This window comes from Cupressus sempervirens, chromosome 3, assembly GCF_028749045.1.
Source record: "Cupressus sempervirens isolate cs-2001-9-10 chromosome 3, ASM2874904v1, whole genome shotgun sequence".
In the NCBI taxonomy this organism is placed as follows: domain Eukaryota; kingdom Viridiplantae; phylum Streptophyta; class Pinopsida; order Cupressales; family Cupressaceae; genus Cupressus; species Cupressus sempervirens.
In genome coordinates, this window is record NC_143120.1 from 856,186,365 (window position 1) to 856,204,080 (window position 17,716).

The 17,716-nt window shown below is 34.5% G+C and overlaps 1 protein-coding gene across 2 annotated transcripts in view; it reads left to right on the forward strand.

The window, feature by feature from the left end:
* LOC149569479 (Peptidase C78, ubiquitin fold modifier-specific peptidase 1/ 2) overlaps positions 1–17,716 on the forward strand; it is a 291,457-nt gene that overhangs the window by 196,813 nt on the left and 76,928 nt on the right. For both annotated transcript variants that reach the window (XM_089822179.1, XM_089822178.1), the window contains one exon: positions 8,789–8,900. In XM_089822179.1, coding sequence (XP_089678305.1) covers positions 8,789–8,900 — 112 coding nt within the window. The remainder of the gene's footprint in view (positions 1–8,788; positions 8,901–17,716) is intronic.

The following is a 17,716-nucleotide window of genomic DNA, read 5'->3' on the forward strand; positions in this document are numbered from 1 at the left end:
AATATAAATAGATCTTATCATTATACCCCATATGTTATGTGTGGTTATATATTGATGGTGGATATGAAATGCTGATATATACTTAAACTATACAAAGAGAATATAATTTATTGCATAAGTATTAAATAAAATTATAATTATGAATTCTATATTAGTGTATATAACTTGTAATGTAAAGGTGTGAAGATGGTTTCAACCGATTCTCTTATTTTTCACTATACTCCTGGGTGTTGATAGATGGTGTTGTATAGGGAGAGGCAGAATAAAACTAGAAGATACATTGATGTCAAGTGCTCTACGACAAGTATATCCATGCTCTCCTTGAGATAAGTATAGGAAGGAAATAAGGAATCAATGGTTTAACCATGCTAGTTACTTAATGCATTATAATTCCAATATTGTTTATGTAAATTTAATTATGTTGCCTATGTAGAGATGGATATTAAACTTTGATTATTGACAACCTCCAAGAAGGGATCATTACAAGTGGTATTAGAGCATAATTTTGCCATCATGTGAATAGAAGTTTATGGAAACTCACGAGGGAAGGACAAAATGAACTACCATGAGCGACATAGCAAATGAAATGAGATCTTATATGGAAAAAACAACCAAACTCTGATTAGTCAAACCAAAAGTCAAACCAAGTACTTCTTTAAGCACTACAAAATATGGGAAATTTAATTAGGAATAATCTGAGAGGTAAACTTACCCAGATAAGAGACACTAGCTCAAACAACTCAGAGAAAATTAATGTATCTTCCATGGTTCAAATACCACAATCCCTATTCTTACCCAGGGGAGAGATACCAAGCGAAGAAGAACGGATAGCACAATCCATGAATTGAATTGAGGACAAGTAAGAGCCTATATAGAATTAGATCCTCATATTAGGGAAGTAGTATGATTTATGGAATTTTGTGAAGATAAGAGATGGGAGAGTAAAAAACAATCTTAAGCATAAAGCAAATAAGGTAGATATTTTGAACTTTGATGGATCAGAAAGGATCCCAACACATGATTGGCTACAAACACTAAACAGTTACCTAACCTTTAACCCCATGATTGAAAAAGATGCATTCCAATTTTACATTCTCTATAGCAGTCATAGAACGTAAATGGTGGTACTATGGGATCAACACCCATGGTCATCACAATATTACCTCATTTAAGGGATTCAAAACAAAAATTATGAAAAGATTTGATAGAAAACATCCCCAAGAAGATTTCTAAAGACTAACACATACTAAACAATATGAGACAGTTTTAAGTTACATTAATGAGTTTGAAAGAATATCGGTGTGATTGACAAAAATGGATGAGGATAGATTCACTTATCTATTTATAGATGGATAAAAGGAACCGCTTAAAGGGTTGATCAATGCACTAGGCTAATTATTGTGGACAGAGGGTCTTCTGAGGTAGTGGCTTGGCTTGGGAAGGTCTTATCTTCTCCACAATTCAGTAAGCTATAAGTTGGTCTTCGTTTGGTTCAGATTGGGCTTCGTTTGGGCTTAGTTTTGTGTACTTACTATTTGTAGTAAGTGGGGTGTTGATTGAGATGGACCCTTTCTATTTTTGAATAGTGTATATGGTCACATGGAGAAATCATAGGTATGACTCCTATTTCAAACGACATATTTAAATGATGAGTATTTTGGGAGTTATTATATTTTAAATGGCCGAATTATTATTACATTATTAAATGATCTATTATAAATTTTTAATTTAAATTTATAATTTCACTTAAGTTGAGGGTTGAGTTATCATGGGAAAGAGCCATTTATTAATTAGTTAAGCCAAGACAAGTGAAAGAATCTAATGGAAGCTTCTAATTAATGTTGTGTGGTGAAGCTTTCTGTGTGAAGTTACATTTTGGCAAGAAAAAGGGCATCTAGAGGTTATAAATACAAGCCCATTTGTTGAGAAAAACACGCTTGAATATTTATTTGTTTTCGTTGCTTTTGTGGTTTTTTAGAGGTTCTAAATGTTGTTGCCCTTGTTGAAGTATAAGGTTTTCGAATCTGGGTTGTGCCTTTAATTCATAGTTGAGGTATTGTGGATTAATGTTGTGAAAATTATTATTAATATCTCTTGCTGTATATACTGTGGTTGGGAGATACTATTTATTGCTTGATATTTCCTAGGAGGGTTTTGAATCTCTGAGTTTTGCATTTCATCTGCTGCTGAGTTATAGCATATTGGAGTTTGACTTTGATTGCATTGGATTGAGCATCCTTCTTGTGTTATAATTCACTACTGTTGAGAGTTTGTGGCAGATGTAATACTGTGGATTGGTCAAGCTGAATTCAACTGTGTTGGGCGATTGAATCTATATGTTTTTGCTGTTGTTGGGAGGTGGCTATAGGCTGAAGAAATTTCTGATTGAAGTTTCGGTTCTGATAATTCAGAGAGTGGACTGATTTGACATTGGACACTGGATTAACACTGCCGTTGGGCAGCCCAAGCAATCGGCACTCTGGGCATCTTTGAAATCTTGAAACATAATTGCAGACCTATGTTCAAAATTGTGGAGGTCTGCATTTTTGTCTTTGGAGTTTGGCATTTTCAGATTTTCTGCTTATTTAATAGTGGTCTAATAATCTGCAATTGGTATGTAGTGAACATAAGGTCCAAGCAATTCATATTGAAATTCTGATTTCATAATTAGTTTGAGAAATATATTTGCAATAAATTTCTGAACTAGTGTTTGTTCAGAATTTTAGAACTTTAACGTTCATTTGGACTAGCAAACAATTTGGAAAATATTTCCTTGAAATCTGAACTGGTTCGCCAATCATTATTGTTATTCAGAAATTGCCTTAATCTTTAAATTATTTGGAATTTGTATCAGTGCTATTAAGTTGCTTGGCAAGTGTTTGATAGAATGTCAAACAACTGATTTCTAGCAAATATTGGAGTTGTTGAAGTTATAATCTGGTGAGGGTTATTACTAACATGGAAAAATAATAGGTATGACTCCTATTTCAAATGACATATTTAAATGATGAGTATTTGGGGAGATATTATATTTTTAGTGGCCAAATTATTATTAAATGGCTTATTATAAAGTTATAATTTAACTTTAGTTGAGGGTTGAGTTATCATTGGAAAGAGCTATTTATTAATTAGTTAACCCAAGTCAAGTGAAAAAATCTAATGGAAGCCTCTAATTAATGTTGTGTGGTGAAGCTTCTTGAGCGAAATTACATTTTGACAACAAAAAGGGCATCTGGAGGTTATAAATACAAGCCCATTTTTTGAGAAGAGAACGCTTGAATATTAATTTTCTTTTGTCGCGTTTGTGGTGTTTTTGTGGTTCTAAATTTTGTTGCCCTTGCTAATTATAAGGGTTTCAAAGCTAGGTTGCGCCTTTAATGCATAGCTGAGGTATTGTAGATTCAAGTTCTGAAAGTTATTATTATCATCTCTTGTTGTATATATTGTGGTTGGGAGATACTGTTTATTGCTTGATATTTCCTAGGAGGGTTTGGAATCGTTGAGTTCTGCATTTCATCTGCTGCTGAGTTATAGCAGATTGTAGTTTGACTTTGATTGCATTGGATTGAGCATCCTTCCTCTTGTGTTATAAATCACTAGTGCTGAGAGTTTGTGGCAGATGTAATACTATAGATTGGTCAAGCTGAATTCAACTGTGTTGGGTGATTGAATCTATATGCTTTTGATGTCTCTTTATTTGTGTTTATGTTCTGAAAATTATTATTATCATCTCTTGTTGTATATATTGTGGTTGGGAGATACTGTTTATTGCTTGATATTTCCTAAGAGGGTTTGGAATCTTTGAGTTCTGCATTTCATCTGCTGCTGAGTTATAGCAGATTGCAGTTTGACTTTGATTGCATTGGATTGAGCATCCTTCCTCTTGTGTTATAAATCACTAGTGCTGAGAGTTTGTGGCAGATGTAATACTATAGATTGGTCAAGCTGAATTCAACTGTGTTGGGTGATTGAATCTATATGCTTTTGATGTCTCTTTATTTGTGTTTTTGTAAAGACCCCATATACTCCTCAGTCGAACTAAGTATGCTAATGAACAAGTTTCTTTCTTGTGTTTTAAAATATTCTCTTTTTTAGGTAATTTTCTACAATATATGAGAATGCAAGGGAAACGCTATGTCTAGAAAAGACTCCAAAATTACCTTGGATTTTATTGGTAAAGACAAACAAGATTTAGACCAATTACATGACCCAAAATTCCAATATTTTAATTGAAAATGGAACCTGTTTGTTGTATCATAATCGCATGTGTTGGCAGATGAGTGGACATTCAAAATGTGTTAGTTGCAGCTCCAATGTTTGCATCTCCAGCTACAACACAACCCAATCCTCCACATCAAAGCTGGAACAACAAAATCAACATCCAAGTGTTATCAACAAGTAAAGGGATTGATGTCAGATGTCAATCAGAATTCACAGGTGGCATACACGATTTCCTAGGTGGAAAACTAATGCCTTACTAGCCACAACAAATGCCTAGTCCAAATTTGTGAATGATATTCAGTGCCATACGTGCATCCAAAGTCACAAACCGTAACCAATAGTATTCTCAAATGAATTCACTTTAATTGCTAGGTGTCATGGTTCTATTTCAGCCCAATCCCTTCAGACAACTAACTCTTTAAATACAATAGTTATAGCAGGAAATTTTGACAAATGTTTGCCTCAACACAAATGTCAATGAAAAACTCAGAAATTTTTCAAACCCTAGCCAGATAATATGAGGAAGAAAATATATAATTCTAGATTATTCTCCTTAGCCACAAGAATACAATAGGAGAATGTTGGCCCATTGTATACTTTAGCACAATTGCCAAGAACTTCTCAGACGAGACCCTTATACTTCAAGGGCTCACAAGTCAGAAATTAGAAAAAAGCCACAAAGGTAGAAAAAACAAATATATATTCAAGTGTGCTTTTCCCATTGGAATGAGCTTTCATTTATAATCCGTCGTTGGTCAAAGTTTCCTATAAAGCTCGACTTCAGAAATTGTGAAAGTTTCCTAAAAGAACTCAAGAGTAGAAATTTTCGAACACACTTTTTAGAAATAGCATTAATGTCCTTATTATAATAATATAAACATTATTATAATAATGCAACTTAATAACTAATGAAAAAATAAGAGCTCAAGCAATTATTAACTTAATTTACTGCAGGTGACAACCAACTGCTGAAGCCACCCACACACTACCAAAAATAGACCTACTAAAAATAGTAAATCCATAGCTGGGACCCACAAAACACCCTGTCAGCTCATGAGGGTTGCTATGATGAGCTAACTCCATCAATTGCATAGACTTGGCAAAAACGGGGACATTACAGTTTTTGCTGTTTCTAGGAGGTGGCTATTGGTTGAGGAAATTTTTGATTGAAGTTTCGGTTCTGATATTTCAGAGAGTGGACTGATTTGGCATTGGAGACTAGATTAATACTGCTGTTGGGCTCTGGGCATCTTTGAAATTTGCAAACATAATTGCATACCTGTGTTCAAAATTGTGGAGTTCTGGTTTTTGGAGTTTGGCATTTTCAGATTTGCTGCTCCTTTAATAGTGGTCTAATAATTTGCAATTGTTATGTAGTGAACATAAGGTCCAAGCAATTCATATTGAAATTCCGATTTCATAATTAGTTTGAAGAATATATTTGCAATAAATTTCAGAACTAGTGTTTGTTCAGAATTTCAGAATTTTAACGTTCATTTGACCTAGCAAACGATTTGGAAAATATTTCCTTGAAATCTGAATTGGTTTGCCAATCATTATTGTTATTCCGAAATTGCCTTTATCCTTAAATTATTTGTAATTGGGGTAAATGGTGTACCGATAGTACTTGGAATTTGTATCAGTGCTATTAAGTTGCTTGCCAAGTGTTTGATAGAATGCCAAACAACTGATTTCTAGCAAATATTGGAGTTGTTGAAGTTATAATATGGTGAGGGTTATTAGAGATGCATTCAATGAAATATTGAATTTAGAATCTTCATCAAACAATAGATCAACAAATAGCCATACTAAGACATTTTACAAAAGAGATGGATCCTATGAGAGACAATTTCTGCAAAAAAGAAGAATCCCACAAAGACTTGCGCTTAGAAAAAGAAAAAGAAGAGCATAAAAGAAAGAACTTATGTTTCGAATGCCAAGAACCTTGGGGATGAGGGCACAATTGTCACCATTGTAAGTAATTGATATATATACACAATCAATCAATATTAATAATAAGTAAATAATTAAAATATTGTAACTATTTAAGATTGTTTATCAATCTAACTTATAAAAATTATAACTAATCCATACTATATATATATATATATATATATATATATATATATATATAAAATTGGTTCAATGAAACATAAATATATAAGTAAAACATTGAAAATAATTAACAAATTGACATAATACCAATCATGTTGGTTGATGGAGAGGTACTATAGGAGTTATAAGTGAGAAAGGGTACACATCATCATCGAACCATAGTGAGAAAATATGAAATAGGAGTGAGGGTCCTCAGCAGGACCAATCAGATGAAACACTACCCAGGTCATAAATAGACCATTACATCCATTGAAAAAGAGAAGACAAAGTTAGCAAAGACCAATGAAAGTGCACAGAACAAGATACCAAGTTGAATAGTTTGCCACATGAATAACGTTTGTAGATATACCGAAATGAATGGTTTGTTGATTTTGAGACCCTAATTATAACATCAAGTTAAGGTGTGACATTTGGCTGGGAGTCCTATGATATTTGTAAATCGGATATATGCATTCTAGAAAATTAAAATATATTCAATAAATATATTGCATATGTAAGTATAAACCGATCTTATTGTGTGTGGTTATATATTGAGGGTGGATATGCAATGTTGATATATACCTAAATCAAATGATGCAAAGAGAATATAATTTATGGCATAAGGAAGTATTAAAGAAAATTATATTTATGAATTCTATATAAGTGTATTCAACTTGTAATGCAATGGGATTAAGGTGGTTTGAATCGATTCTTATATTTCAGTATACTACTGAGAGAGTTGGTAGATGGTGTTGTGTAGAGAGAGGGGCACTAAAACCGGAGGATATATTGGTGTTAAGCACCCTAGGACAAGTAAATCCACACTCTCCTTGGGATGGGTATAGAAAGGAACTAAGGAATCAATGGTTTAACTGTGTTAATTACTAAATGCATTACAATTCCAATATTGTTTACGTAAATTTAATTAAGTCACCTATGTAGAGATGGATATTAAACTTTGATTATTGGCAGCCTCTGAGAAGGGGTCATTATAGAGCATTTAAGTCTGCAATTGCTTGAGGGCAAGTAATTGTTGGCCTGGGAGTACTGTAGTGTCCCTAATTGTTAAATTATTTAATTAATTAATCATGTGTATGGTTCCCAAAATTAATATTAATATGTCTCAGACGCCTTTATTTTATTTTGTTGTCTGTAGTGTTTTCGCTGTGTCAATACATTTGTCATTCTTCTGGAGGTTTCTCAATTCCATATTTTAGGCCGAGTAAGCTATTGTTGTAGGTATGCGAGTTTGGTAATTTTCTTTATATGTGTGAATCCTCATTGGGATTTGTTGTTTGCCATTTCAGAGGTGAAAGATCCTCCCTATTTGGTATTTGCAATTTCGGTGGGAGTATCTCCTCACCCTATTAAGCTCTTGTTCCAATATTGTTGTAATTTGAAGCGGTACCATTATTAAATATAATTTCAGTTGTGAATGTTCACCTCTCTCTACTATGCTGTATTCTAGTTTGTTTTGTGGTGTTGATCTTCTCACTTTCTGGCACTAGTATTATTAAGATATTGAGTATATGTGCAGAATTGGTTATTCATCTGTGCTTCTAGGGTTGTACATCGGAGATAGGTAAGTACATACATATTGTATTGGCATTCCGGTCTAAGTCTCCATGTGTGGATGTTGTATGGGTGACTTAGATGTTAGTGGTGGATGTGAGAGGCACCGTACGGCACTAGTCCATACATTCACCGCACTTAAACCTGGCCACACCACTGTATAGAGAGTATTTGGGTGGTATGCCATATTACCATACCGTAGGCCACAATAGTTTGACCGTACAGCGAGTTTGAGCAGAAAGCTACCATAGGAGTTAGGTAACAACCATACGGAGTCAGTTGTATGAATGTTTCCCTTTTGAAGGCTTGACCATGTGCTTGGGATTGCATACAGGGGGTGTATCCTTAATTTGCTGTCCATACATTGCACTGCTCATTCCGTACAAAGGTGTGTCTGAATTGACCATTAGAACAATACAAATCCATAACAAAATTATTTACTCAGATTGATATTTTTGGCAGAACAGAATAATTTTACCCAGATCTGATAAACTGTGACAGAATATAGTAACAGAAAACTATGAAACTTCTGCAAGATTGCAATGGGTTAAATGACTCTTCCACTAAAAAAATATTATAGTAAAACAACTTCACCCGAAAACAAGTTTTCTGGTAGTCAAACATTTGTTGGAAATATTGTATCATAGCATACATATAATAATTATTTGGTAGGCTTGTTAAATAGGATTGTATTGACATGAAAAACAGGCTGATTACAAAGAAAGATGGAGAAGTTAGTGATCCTGTATCCTTAGGTTTTTAATCTTAAAAAAATGGCTTTTCCTTTTTAGTAAAACATATACGTTTAAGTGGTTTTTCTTCAAATTTATCATTCTTTCAAAATGGCTAAACTTTGCAGTTTGCTCTTACCAAATGGTTAATTGATTTGAACTTTTTCCAGAAAAATACAAGAAACTCTTGTAGAAATTGGTGATAAGGAGCCTTTATTTATTGGATCACATGAATGGATTGGAGCTATTGAACTTAGCTTTGTTCTAGACAAACTGCTTGGTGTAAGTATGGTTTTCCATTTGCATCATGTCTTTTTATTTTTCTTTTTGTGAATATTCTTTACTCAAGACTTTGCAATTATATCATAGCCAGTTTTAATACCTTCTACATGGAAATGAGTAAAGGAAGAATTAAAGTATTTCTGATGTGAATACATTATCATTATATCCTTTTGAAAATCATTAACAATACTCATTGTCAGAATCAATGTTTGTTTTATTTCTAAGCCAAGAAAGTGTACCCTAACCTTGATGCTTCTACTTGATGTTAAGACGTGAGAATGGATGAGATAAAGTGTAATCACCAGTAGAAATACAATATAATTTAGATTCAACTTCTGAGAGATCTCGTTATACTTGAAATTCAAATGGTCATTGGAGTAATAGCACAAAGTAAAGGTAATTGCGACAGGATAGGAAAAGTGTGGATGCAAGTCATTTTCTGAAATAAAAATAGGGAAGAAGTTGACCTTGGAATCGAGGTTTCGATGGACAGATGCAAACCTTATAGGAATGCCAACTTATTGTAACATACCAAATTACTAGACTGAAAAATAAATACTAAATTCTGAAATTCGTATCTTAAAACAGAAATCCAAAGAAATGTAAAAACAGTTAGGAAAGTAAACCATACTACCGAAATAGACATCCTTTACACCTTATAATCCATTTCATGTGAAAGTAACTGCATAAATCTATCATAACTGAAATAACTAACAGATATCCATAACAGTTAAAGGAAAACTAAATCATTTCCATACATTTCATGAATTATATAATAATTACAAGAATTGAACTTGCAAGATAGAGTCTAGAAAGAAACATACAAAATCTAGCGGGGGTATTTGAAGACATTGTGCAAGTCTCGACTTTCTAATAAGAGGAGAAACATTCACATAGGCTTAACCTCCCAACCACAGACCTTATTAATCCCCACACAATCTTTTAACAAGAAAGAACCTCCCTACCCTGGGGTTAGGTTTGGGGCACCATAGTCTAGCCATCCGAGCTTATCGGTGTTTAGAATGTCCGCTCAGTAATAGGAGGGCATGCCTGATTAATTGGCACCACCAACATCATGTGATCAAATGAAAGGCAAGCATGCCTCTAAACGACCTTGGCCAAGGATTTAGATGGGCTTCTAATACCTGGTCACCACTGCTCGACTTGACAACAAGGTATATATATTGGACAAACATGAGCTTACTTGGGTATTCTGTAGAAGTTTATTATAAAATTTATCATGTTTTCATATATGGAAGTTCTGATTTCTGTTCTTTCCTTTGCAGGGATTTCTTTTCCTCTTCACCCCCTTTCATTGGCTATTCTAGCTAGGGTGAGTCCTTGGTATAGTTCAACTTCGTTATTCAGGGATTCCAATCCATTGGTGGGTACACTGCTAGTAACAAACTGATGGAAAATGTACTTCAATTTAGGCATCATGCTGTTTCTTATAACTCACAACCACACATGATAAAACAAAAGACAAAATCACAAACGTAAACACAAGAAAGAAAGGACTTGTTCTTTGTGAAAATGTTTCATATTGTATATTAGCCCCCTTTTGATATTAATAGTTTTCATGGATCTTGAATAAAAAAGGGATCGACAAAACATAAGTTGAGCATGTAGACATTGAACATACAACTGATGCATAATTAATAAAGGTCGAATGGATAGTTAATCCATCTAGAAATTATTGCATCGATTTAGAGATATAAAGAATGGAGTATATGAACACTGAACATAACCTGAGTGAATGCCTTGTGAGATTCAGAGATGCCTCCACCGAACGGCTCAAGCTGACTCAACTATGAATGAAATGTGATTATTGATTATGGAGAAACCTGTGCTTTAGTCAAAGGTATTATGCTCGGTGTAGAAATAAATAGTATGAGCAGAGAAAAGGAAGTAGAATTTTGTCTCTAGACATATGTGAAATTTTAAATCTCCTTTAGGCTCAAGCAAGCCGCAACTCAAGGTGGCAGTTACATTCCAAGACCATTGGTTTTCAAGGTCACCGATTTAAAAGAAAAGAGGTACCAAGTGTAAATGGTCGCCTATCAAAGGGAGTACAAAAATACGAGTTGATTTATAAAAGAGCTCTATTGAAAAACATTTATACACACACACATATAATTTCTAAATGATTTCATCGTGCTATTATTGTATCTATAGTCGCACTCATTAAAATACATATAATTATATACATGTGTAGTTTAGAGGATATGGTTTATCATAAAATCATATCCTCTTGATGTATGCACATGTATATATATACACACATATTAATAAGTACGAACTATAGATATTACTTTATTATCTTGGTGGTATCATACATTTATATATATGCGTATATATATAGGTGATGATAAAAGAAAAGAAAGAACTAGAGATGATAGGACAAAACAACAAAGATAATGGTTTTGATCATGGATTTGATTATGATTAAATATATATGTTTTATATGTTTGTCCAAGTAGCTCATGTGTTTCCAATGTGTGTACCCTATTGTGAAGTCGTTAGATCCTTACCAAGGTAGTTAGAGGTCATACTTGGTGATTGAACAAATGGACTAGAATAGTGCCCCATTCCTTAAATCCCGTTTAGAAATGCTTTCTCCCCTTCGTCTGCTCCTGCAAACATTAGTACAACAATTCCACAATAATAACAAGTTCTCCCATTTAAATCAATATTAAAATATATAACAAAAATAACTGTAGCAACGATTAACTTCCATAATCAATAACAAGTAAATAAAATAAAATAATGGTTAACTACCATTTTCATAAACTGGTACTATAACAACCACTTTCACATGAAATAAACGGTTAATTATAACTTTCTCTTTTCACATGATCAAGAAAACGATAGTTTTAAATAATCATCTCAACGACTATAACTTATTCTAATCAAGTCAATATTTTGGGATGTAACACTTATATATAGGGATGATGGATTGTTGGATGGATAGATTGCTCCAGAATCTTCGCTGACAAAGGACTCTTCCATGACTGTGAAAAGCAGAAATAGAAGCCGTCTTTGAGCCCCAATTAAAAGTAGAGAAGCAGAAAAGAAGAAGCTGAGAACTTGTATTTGGAAGCCAACAAATGTTTTCGATTGGGCTCTAAATGGACTATGGAAGCTGTTCTTTCCAATTGGAGTATGAGGTAGCTGTTGGCCTAAGCCTACTAGGATTTTGCATTAGAATAAGGTGTGTGTTTGAATTATGCAACAATTATTTTTACTTGCCTTTCAACTATTTTTATTGAAATGAGGTAGAGCATATGAAAATGGTAGAGCATATTGACCTGTGAATCTTGCACTTATTGAGGCCAGTTTGGAAGTTTCACAAATGCGGGGCTTGAGTGTGGTTTTGTGAAACAACCTCTACGATTTTAGAAGCTAACTCTTCGAATAAAGGGAAAGGAAAGGGAAGAGAGAGAAATATAAAGAACATTATATTAAGGTGATACGCCAAATGCAAAGCTCTTCCAACACTTTACATTTCTTTGTTTACAAACCATAATATGATTTATGATTGCGATATACCATGGGATGGAAAAAGCACGTGGCATGATTACATTATCCATAGTTTGCAAACTGTCTGATTACTCCCTGAGTTGTTGAGTACTCTATTTTTTTCGCTAGGCGAGTACTCAAATGCTTAACTCTTGCATTTCTATAGACCAAAAAAAAATGGTTGAAAAAGTCGATGCCTATAAAATGCTGCTTAAAGGTGTTTTTGACATTTAGTTTTCGCTATAAAATCATGCAGTTTCTCTTTCAAGGTATCAATTTTTAATTTAATACATTTTGTAATTGTATTTTACCATAGTTATCTTTTTTCTCCATTTTATCCCCTAGAAGAGTTTGCGTGTCTCGCATAACATCTTAGGGTACATCTTTGCATTTTTTAGCATCACGCCTAGGTATATGTGCTAGGTGATACTTCAATCTATTTATGCCTCCCCTGTTATATATTACATTGCAATGCCAACATGTAACAACAACTTTTTTGTGGCCCAAGATGGCATGTTTCCAAGCCCTATCCCTTGCTATTGCAACTGGGTCTGCATCAGGGTTAAATGTAGGCCTAGTTCCACTTCCACAAGTCTAACCTTGAGGCACAATGTCAGTGTGTTTGCTGCTGCAATATGAATATATTATAAATAGAAAAATGTTAGCATCAAATCATATTTTTAAACTTTGGGGTCTTCTTACTTGAAGTTTGTCATCAAGATAAATTAGAATAAATCTAGATTCTAAATTCTAAATAGTAGATACTAAAAGTATAGACTAAAACAAATGTAAACAAAATGTAAAGTAAAAAGTTTGAATATAAAACATATTACGAAACAACACAAATAAATGCAACTTGTTGCGTACCTCTTCAAATTTGCACAAAGTCAAACAATGGAAATGTAAATAAGTTTGTAGAAGCCTCTCCCAAATGCTTCCTTAAGTTCCTCTCAATGCTTAAGTGCAAGCTACAAAGTTGCACAAACTATCAGCAATCGATACGGGAGAGCCAACCGGTTTGCTAATTTCTTTCTCAAAACCCCAATACTCTTCTCTAACTCTTTCCTCTCTATCACAAGCATAAGTAAATGGTGGAATGACCTTTTTAGGTCAAATAGATGTTATAACAACCGAAAAATTGCAACTTAAGTCTTTGTTTATTTTAATTTTTGCACTTTATGACCTTTGTTGCCGGCGAGAGTCCTGGGCTCGGGATTCGGCGAGTTTGGCAAGTCCTTGGACTTAGAGAGTCCTCGCGGACTCTGCCAAGACTCGGCCAAGTCCGAGTCCAAAGGCTATTTGCCTCGGAAAGTGCGTCTTTGCCTTAGACTTGTAGAGTTCCAAAACACTAGAATAAATATTAAAATTTTAAATACTCGAATCAACAAATGAAAGAGTTCTAATTCTATTGTATAAATAGTAAATAACAATAGTTATAGATATCAAAAGTATGAGTATCTCAGTATAGAGATGATTACATTGAGCAGCATGATATGATATTCAATACACCGAATAGAATATTAAATCATGTGTACTTTTTTTAAACAAACTTTAATTTTTTCGTTGGATAGGGCACACCCAGCAATCCCCTAGAGGGGTTAGGGGACTTGTTCTCGCCCCTAGATGGCAGCCCAATGGTGGCACCGTTAGGGACACAAGATTGTCGTCCCATTGTCTTGGGTGCACCCCGTCTTGGGTGCATAGGGGAAAAAGGGCGGGGATGCGTCCCCATGTTACTTTTGATTTTACTGAAAGAATATGTTTCATTCAGATATTTTAATTTTTAGTTCTTTCTAAGTTGCCAAGTTTTCACTAGGTTTTTGTTGAGTTTTCTCCAAGTTGAAATATTTGGGCTTGCTGAGTACTCTTTGAATCTGAGTCTGCAAATTGTGACATTATCCACTAATTCATATTAGTTGACTTAGAAGCTCTGAAAACCAAGCAAGAAATGAACACTCCTTTGATGATACTATGCAAAATGACTTAAGATGGTACCAAGAAAGAGTTATCACACGAAAAAGGCTTTGAAACATAGTTCTATACATTGATTTCCATTAAGAATAGAATGTAATGCAAAGATCTCTTATTGGAGCCACAACTTTGATAGCAATAAAAATGTGTTGTAATAAAACAATGCTACAAATTTATTTCTTTATCATAATACGAGTCTTAAACAATTTTGAATACTGAAAACCAAACCCCTAAAACAAGGCACCTTGTCTACTTTAATGTAGTGACTAACCCCTAAAGTAGAGGAAGTAGAGAAAGCAAAAAGGTTCTTCTATCTCCCTCACTTGTACGCACTATCATGTTGATTGTTGTAACTACTTACAAGCCATTGTTTTATCATTTTGGTATCACACACAAGGTGTTGCCACCTATAATGTTCACCCCCTCCTTGTATTTGGACGTGGGCTTGTAATTGCTTTGAAATTGTATCCTTAGGAAAACAACATGGGGTGTGTGCGTGTCATGATCCTCTCTATGGAAGGATAGTATTCTTTTTGCATGTGCAAAAGCCACACAACAATATTTGCAACTTTCTCCACCCAAAAATTGTTAGAAGTTGACTTGCTATTTTTGAGATAACAAACATGTACTGTATCAATATAAGAGGGGCCATCCTACTTCTAGAATACGCCCTTGGCAAGGCACTAAGGCAAGATGTAGCAATTCTAAAAAGCTTTTTAGAAAAGTTGTTGTTCGACCGTCTAGCAATATAGAGCAATCATTAGAGATTGCGACATGGGGTACCAATGCACTACAAGGAGAGCAACTACACATATACCCTAAAGGAAATGCTACAATATGACGCATGATAAACTTCATGGTTATTGTGGGTTGTGGGATATGAACATTGTCGTGTTCTATAGGCATGAAGCTATGAAGGAACTGACATGACGTGGATGGAGTTGAAGCCTTCATAGAAATAGTTGTTCTTTTCTTTCACTGTGTTCATGGTGGATTTTATCTACAGCTTGGCAACTTAGTAGGGATATCTAGTTGTAGAGGGTGGCCCTGAACTTTTGGTTGGGCAAACCAATAAATTGTGCACATCATTGCAAGAAGGAATAAATAAAGCTTGCCAAATATACTAGAAATGCGGCCCAATCTTCTCAACCCACGTCACAATAGTTTTTGGCTAATGGTGCCTTTATAGTCAAATTGCGCTTGTTTTGATTGCACTTTTAATCATTAGAAACTCATATAATTCATTTAAAACTGATTCAAACAATGAGTCCACCACCATTCCTACACTACAAACAAGCATTAGTATTTGCGGGTTTAGATTTATCCAAAGTGGAAGATATATAGAGAAAACTAAATGTCGTAAATGGTCACTATGGACTCGAAGTGGATAGACAACAATTTAAAACCTATAGTTGAAGGGCTCCTTTAGGGAAACATGCTAGGGAAACATGTGGCTCATGCAAAATAGGGCTCTCAAGTTCATAGAGGGACATGCCTATGTACAAGAAGTGACGATTGACAACAACATCATAGTTTTTAGTAGGATACCAAGGGCACAAATGAACTTAGACATCAACTCAACAAATGAGGCGAGTTGAGAAACCACAACATATGTTGTTCAAGAAGAAAGAAAGGAATTTGTGCATTCTTTTAGATTTACAAAACAAGATTCTCATAAAGTCTTGTAGAGATAGAGATTTTCTTTATTTGAAGCCCATGCTAGGTTGCCTTTCATGACATGTTGCTTAAGGCTTTCAATCTTTTGTGTGCGCATTTTGGCTCATTTTCCTTCATTCACTAGGATGAAAACATGTAGAGGTTTTGTTTGCATCAGGCTACATAATGGGTTCATCCTACAAAGCCAGCTAGGTTAAAACCTTGCTAGCAGATAGGGTTCCATAGCCTCAAAAGATTCTCTTTGATTTTCGCTAAAGATAGCTCTATTGCTTGCTAGGTGTCCATAGCCTTGATAGAGTTACCCATACCACTTAAACAAAAATAAAATTTTAATTATTTTGTTTAAAGGCTTGTTATTTTATATTTTATAATCATTGATGACAATGAAGTCAAGTAGCCTAGTCAGAAATTGGTGCACTAAGAAAGGCAACCTTGGATTTCTCACTTGATGCAAATGTATGTCCCTAGTGTGTTTCCTACTAAGGAAGCATTTAGAATTATTATTATTACTGAATTTTATGAGAGCCATTAGCTGATATGATGGACAACTTGCAGTAGTGCTCGTACACAAATGAATGCCAAATTTGTGTTAAACATTGCTCAAATTTTATGTTGTAAATCTAGAAATTAGTGCATTCATTCCTAGCTTTCTTAAAGGGTAAATAATGCCTTGTGTGATCCTTGTTGTCATCCAATGGGACTGTTGGATAAATACTTGACAAGTACAAAAAACACTAGGCATGCTATTTTGGGATTACAAGACTACATCCACAGACGATTGTATGCCTCAACCTATAGGTAGATAATTGCTCACTCGTGTGAATGAGCCCGCATTTTCTAGAAAGCTAATAGATCACATAAAGCAAGACAATCCAAAAATAGTGTTCAAATACGTCCTGGAATTAGAGAATATGGACACCCACATTAGGCTAATTGTGAAGAAAAAAGAATAGGGTTTTCTAGGTTTGATTTCTAATAAATGTCTAAAAAGCATGACCAAGCACCAAAAAATCTGATCGTAGCTACAGCCAGTGTATTTTTGGAGCGGATCACTTGATCTTTGAGTACAACACAAGGTGATTTATAACACAGTGTCTTAGTTTGTAGCATCCCTCCTTGATGTGGGACAACTGAAACTCACAATAGCCAAGCTGAAATAGTGGTCGTACGCAAATGAATGCCAAATTTTTGCTAAATATTTCCCAAATTTTATGTTGTAAATCAAAAAATTAGTGCATTCATTTATAAGAAGCTAGATTTGTCCCCTGTTGCCCGGATCTGGGTCGGGGTCCACATGGGTCCGGATTTGCCCCCGGGTTTGCTACGGGTTTGGGTGGGGTCCTTAGTTTGGACTGTGGGTTCATCAGGGTCCTTGCTGGAGTGAACCCAGATGAACTCACAGTGAACCCGAGGCTAAAACAATTTTAAAGAGTGTTTTTCTAATTGTTTTCTTATGTAACTCTAAAAGGAACTTAATAAAAAACATTTCACTCATCTAATCCCTTATGTTGAGGAGGATGATGATATAGTAGTATATGTGACTAGTGGAACCAGTTTGGTTTCCAATGATGAAGATCTAGATATAGTTGCAGTTGGGGATGAAGCCATTGATCTCTCATTTTATGATGATCCGTTTGACCCTTGAAGTG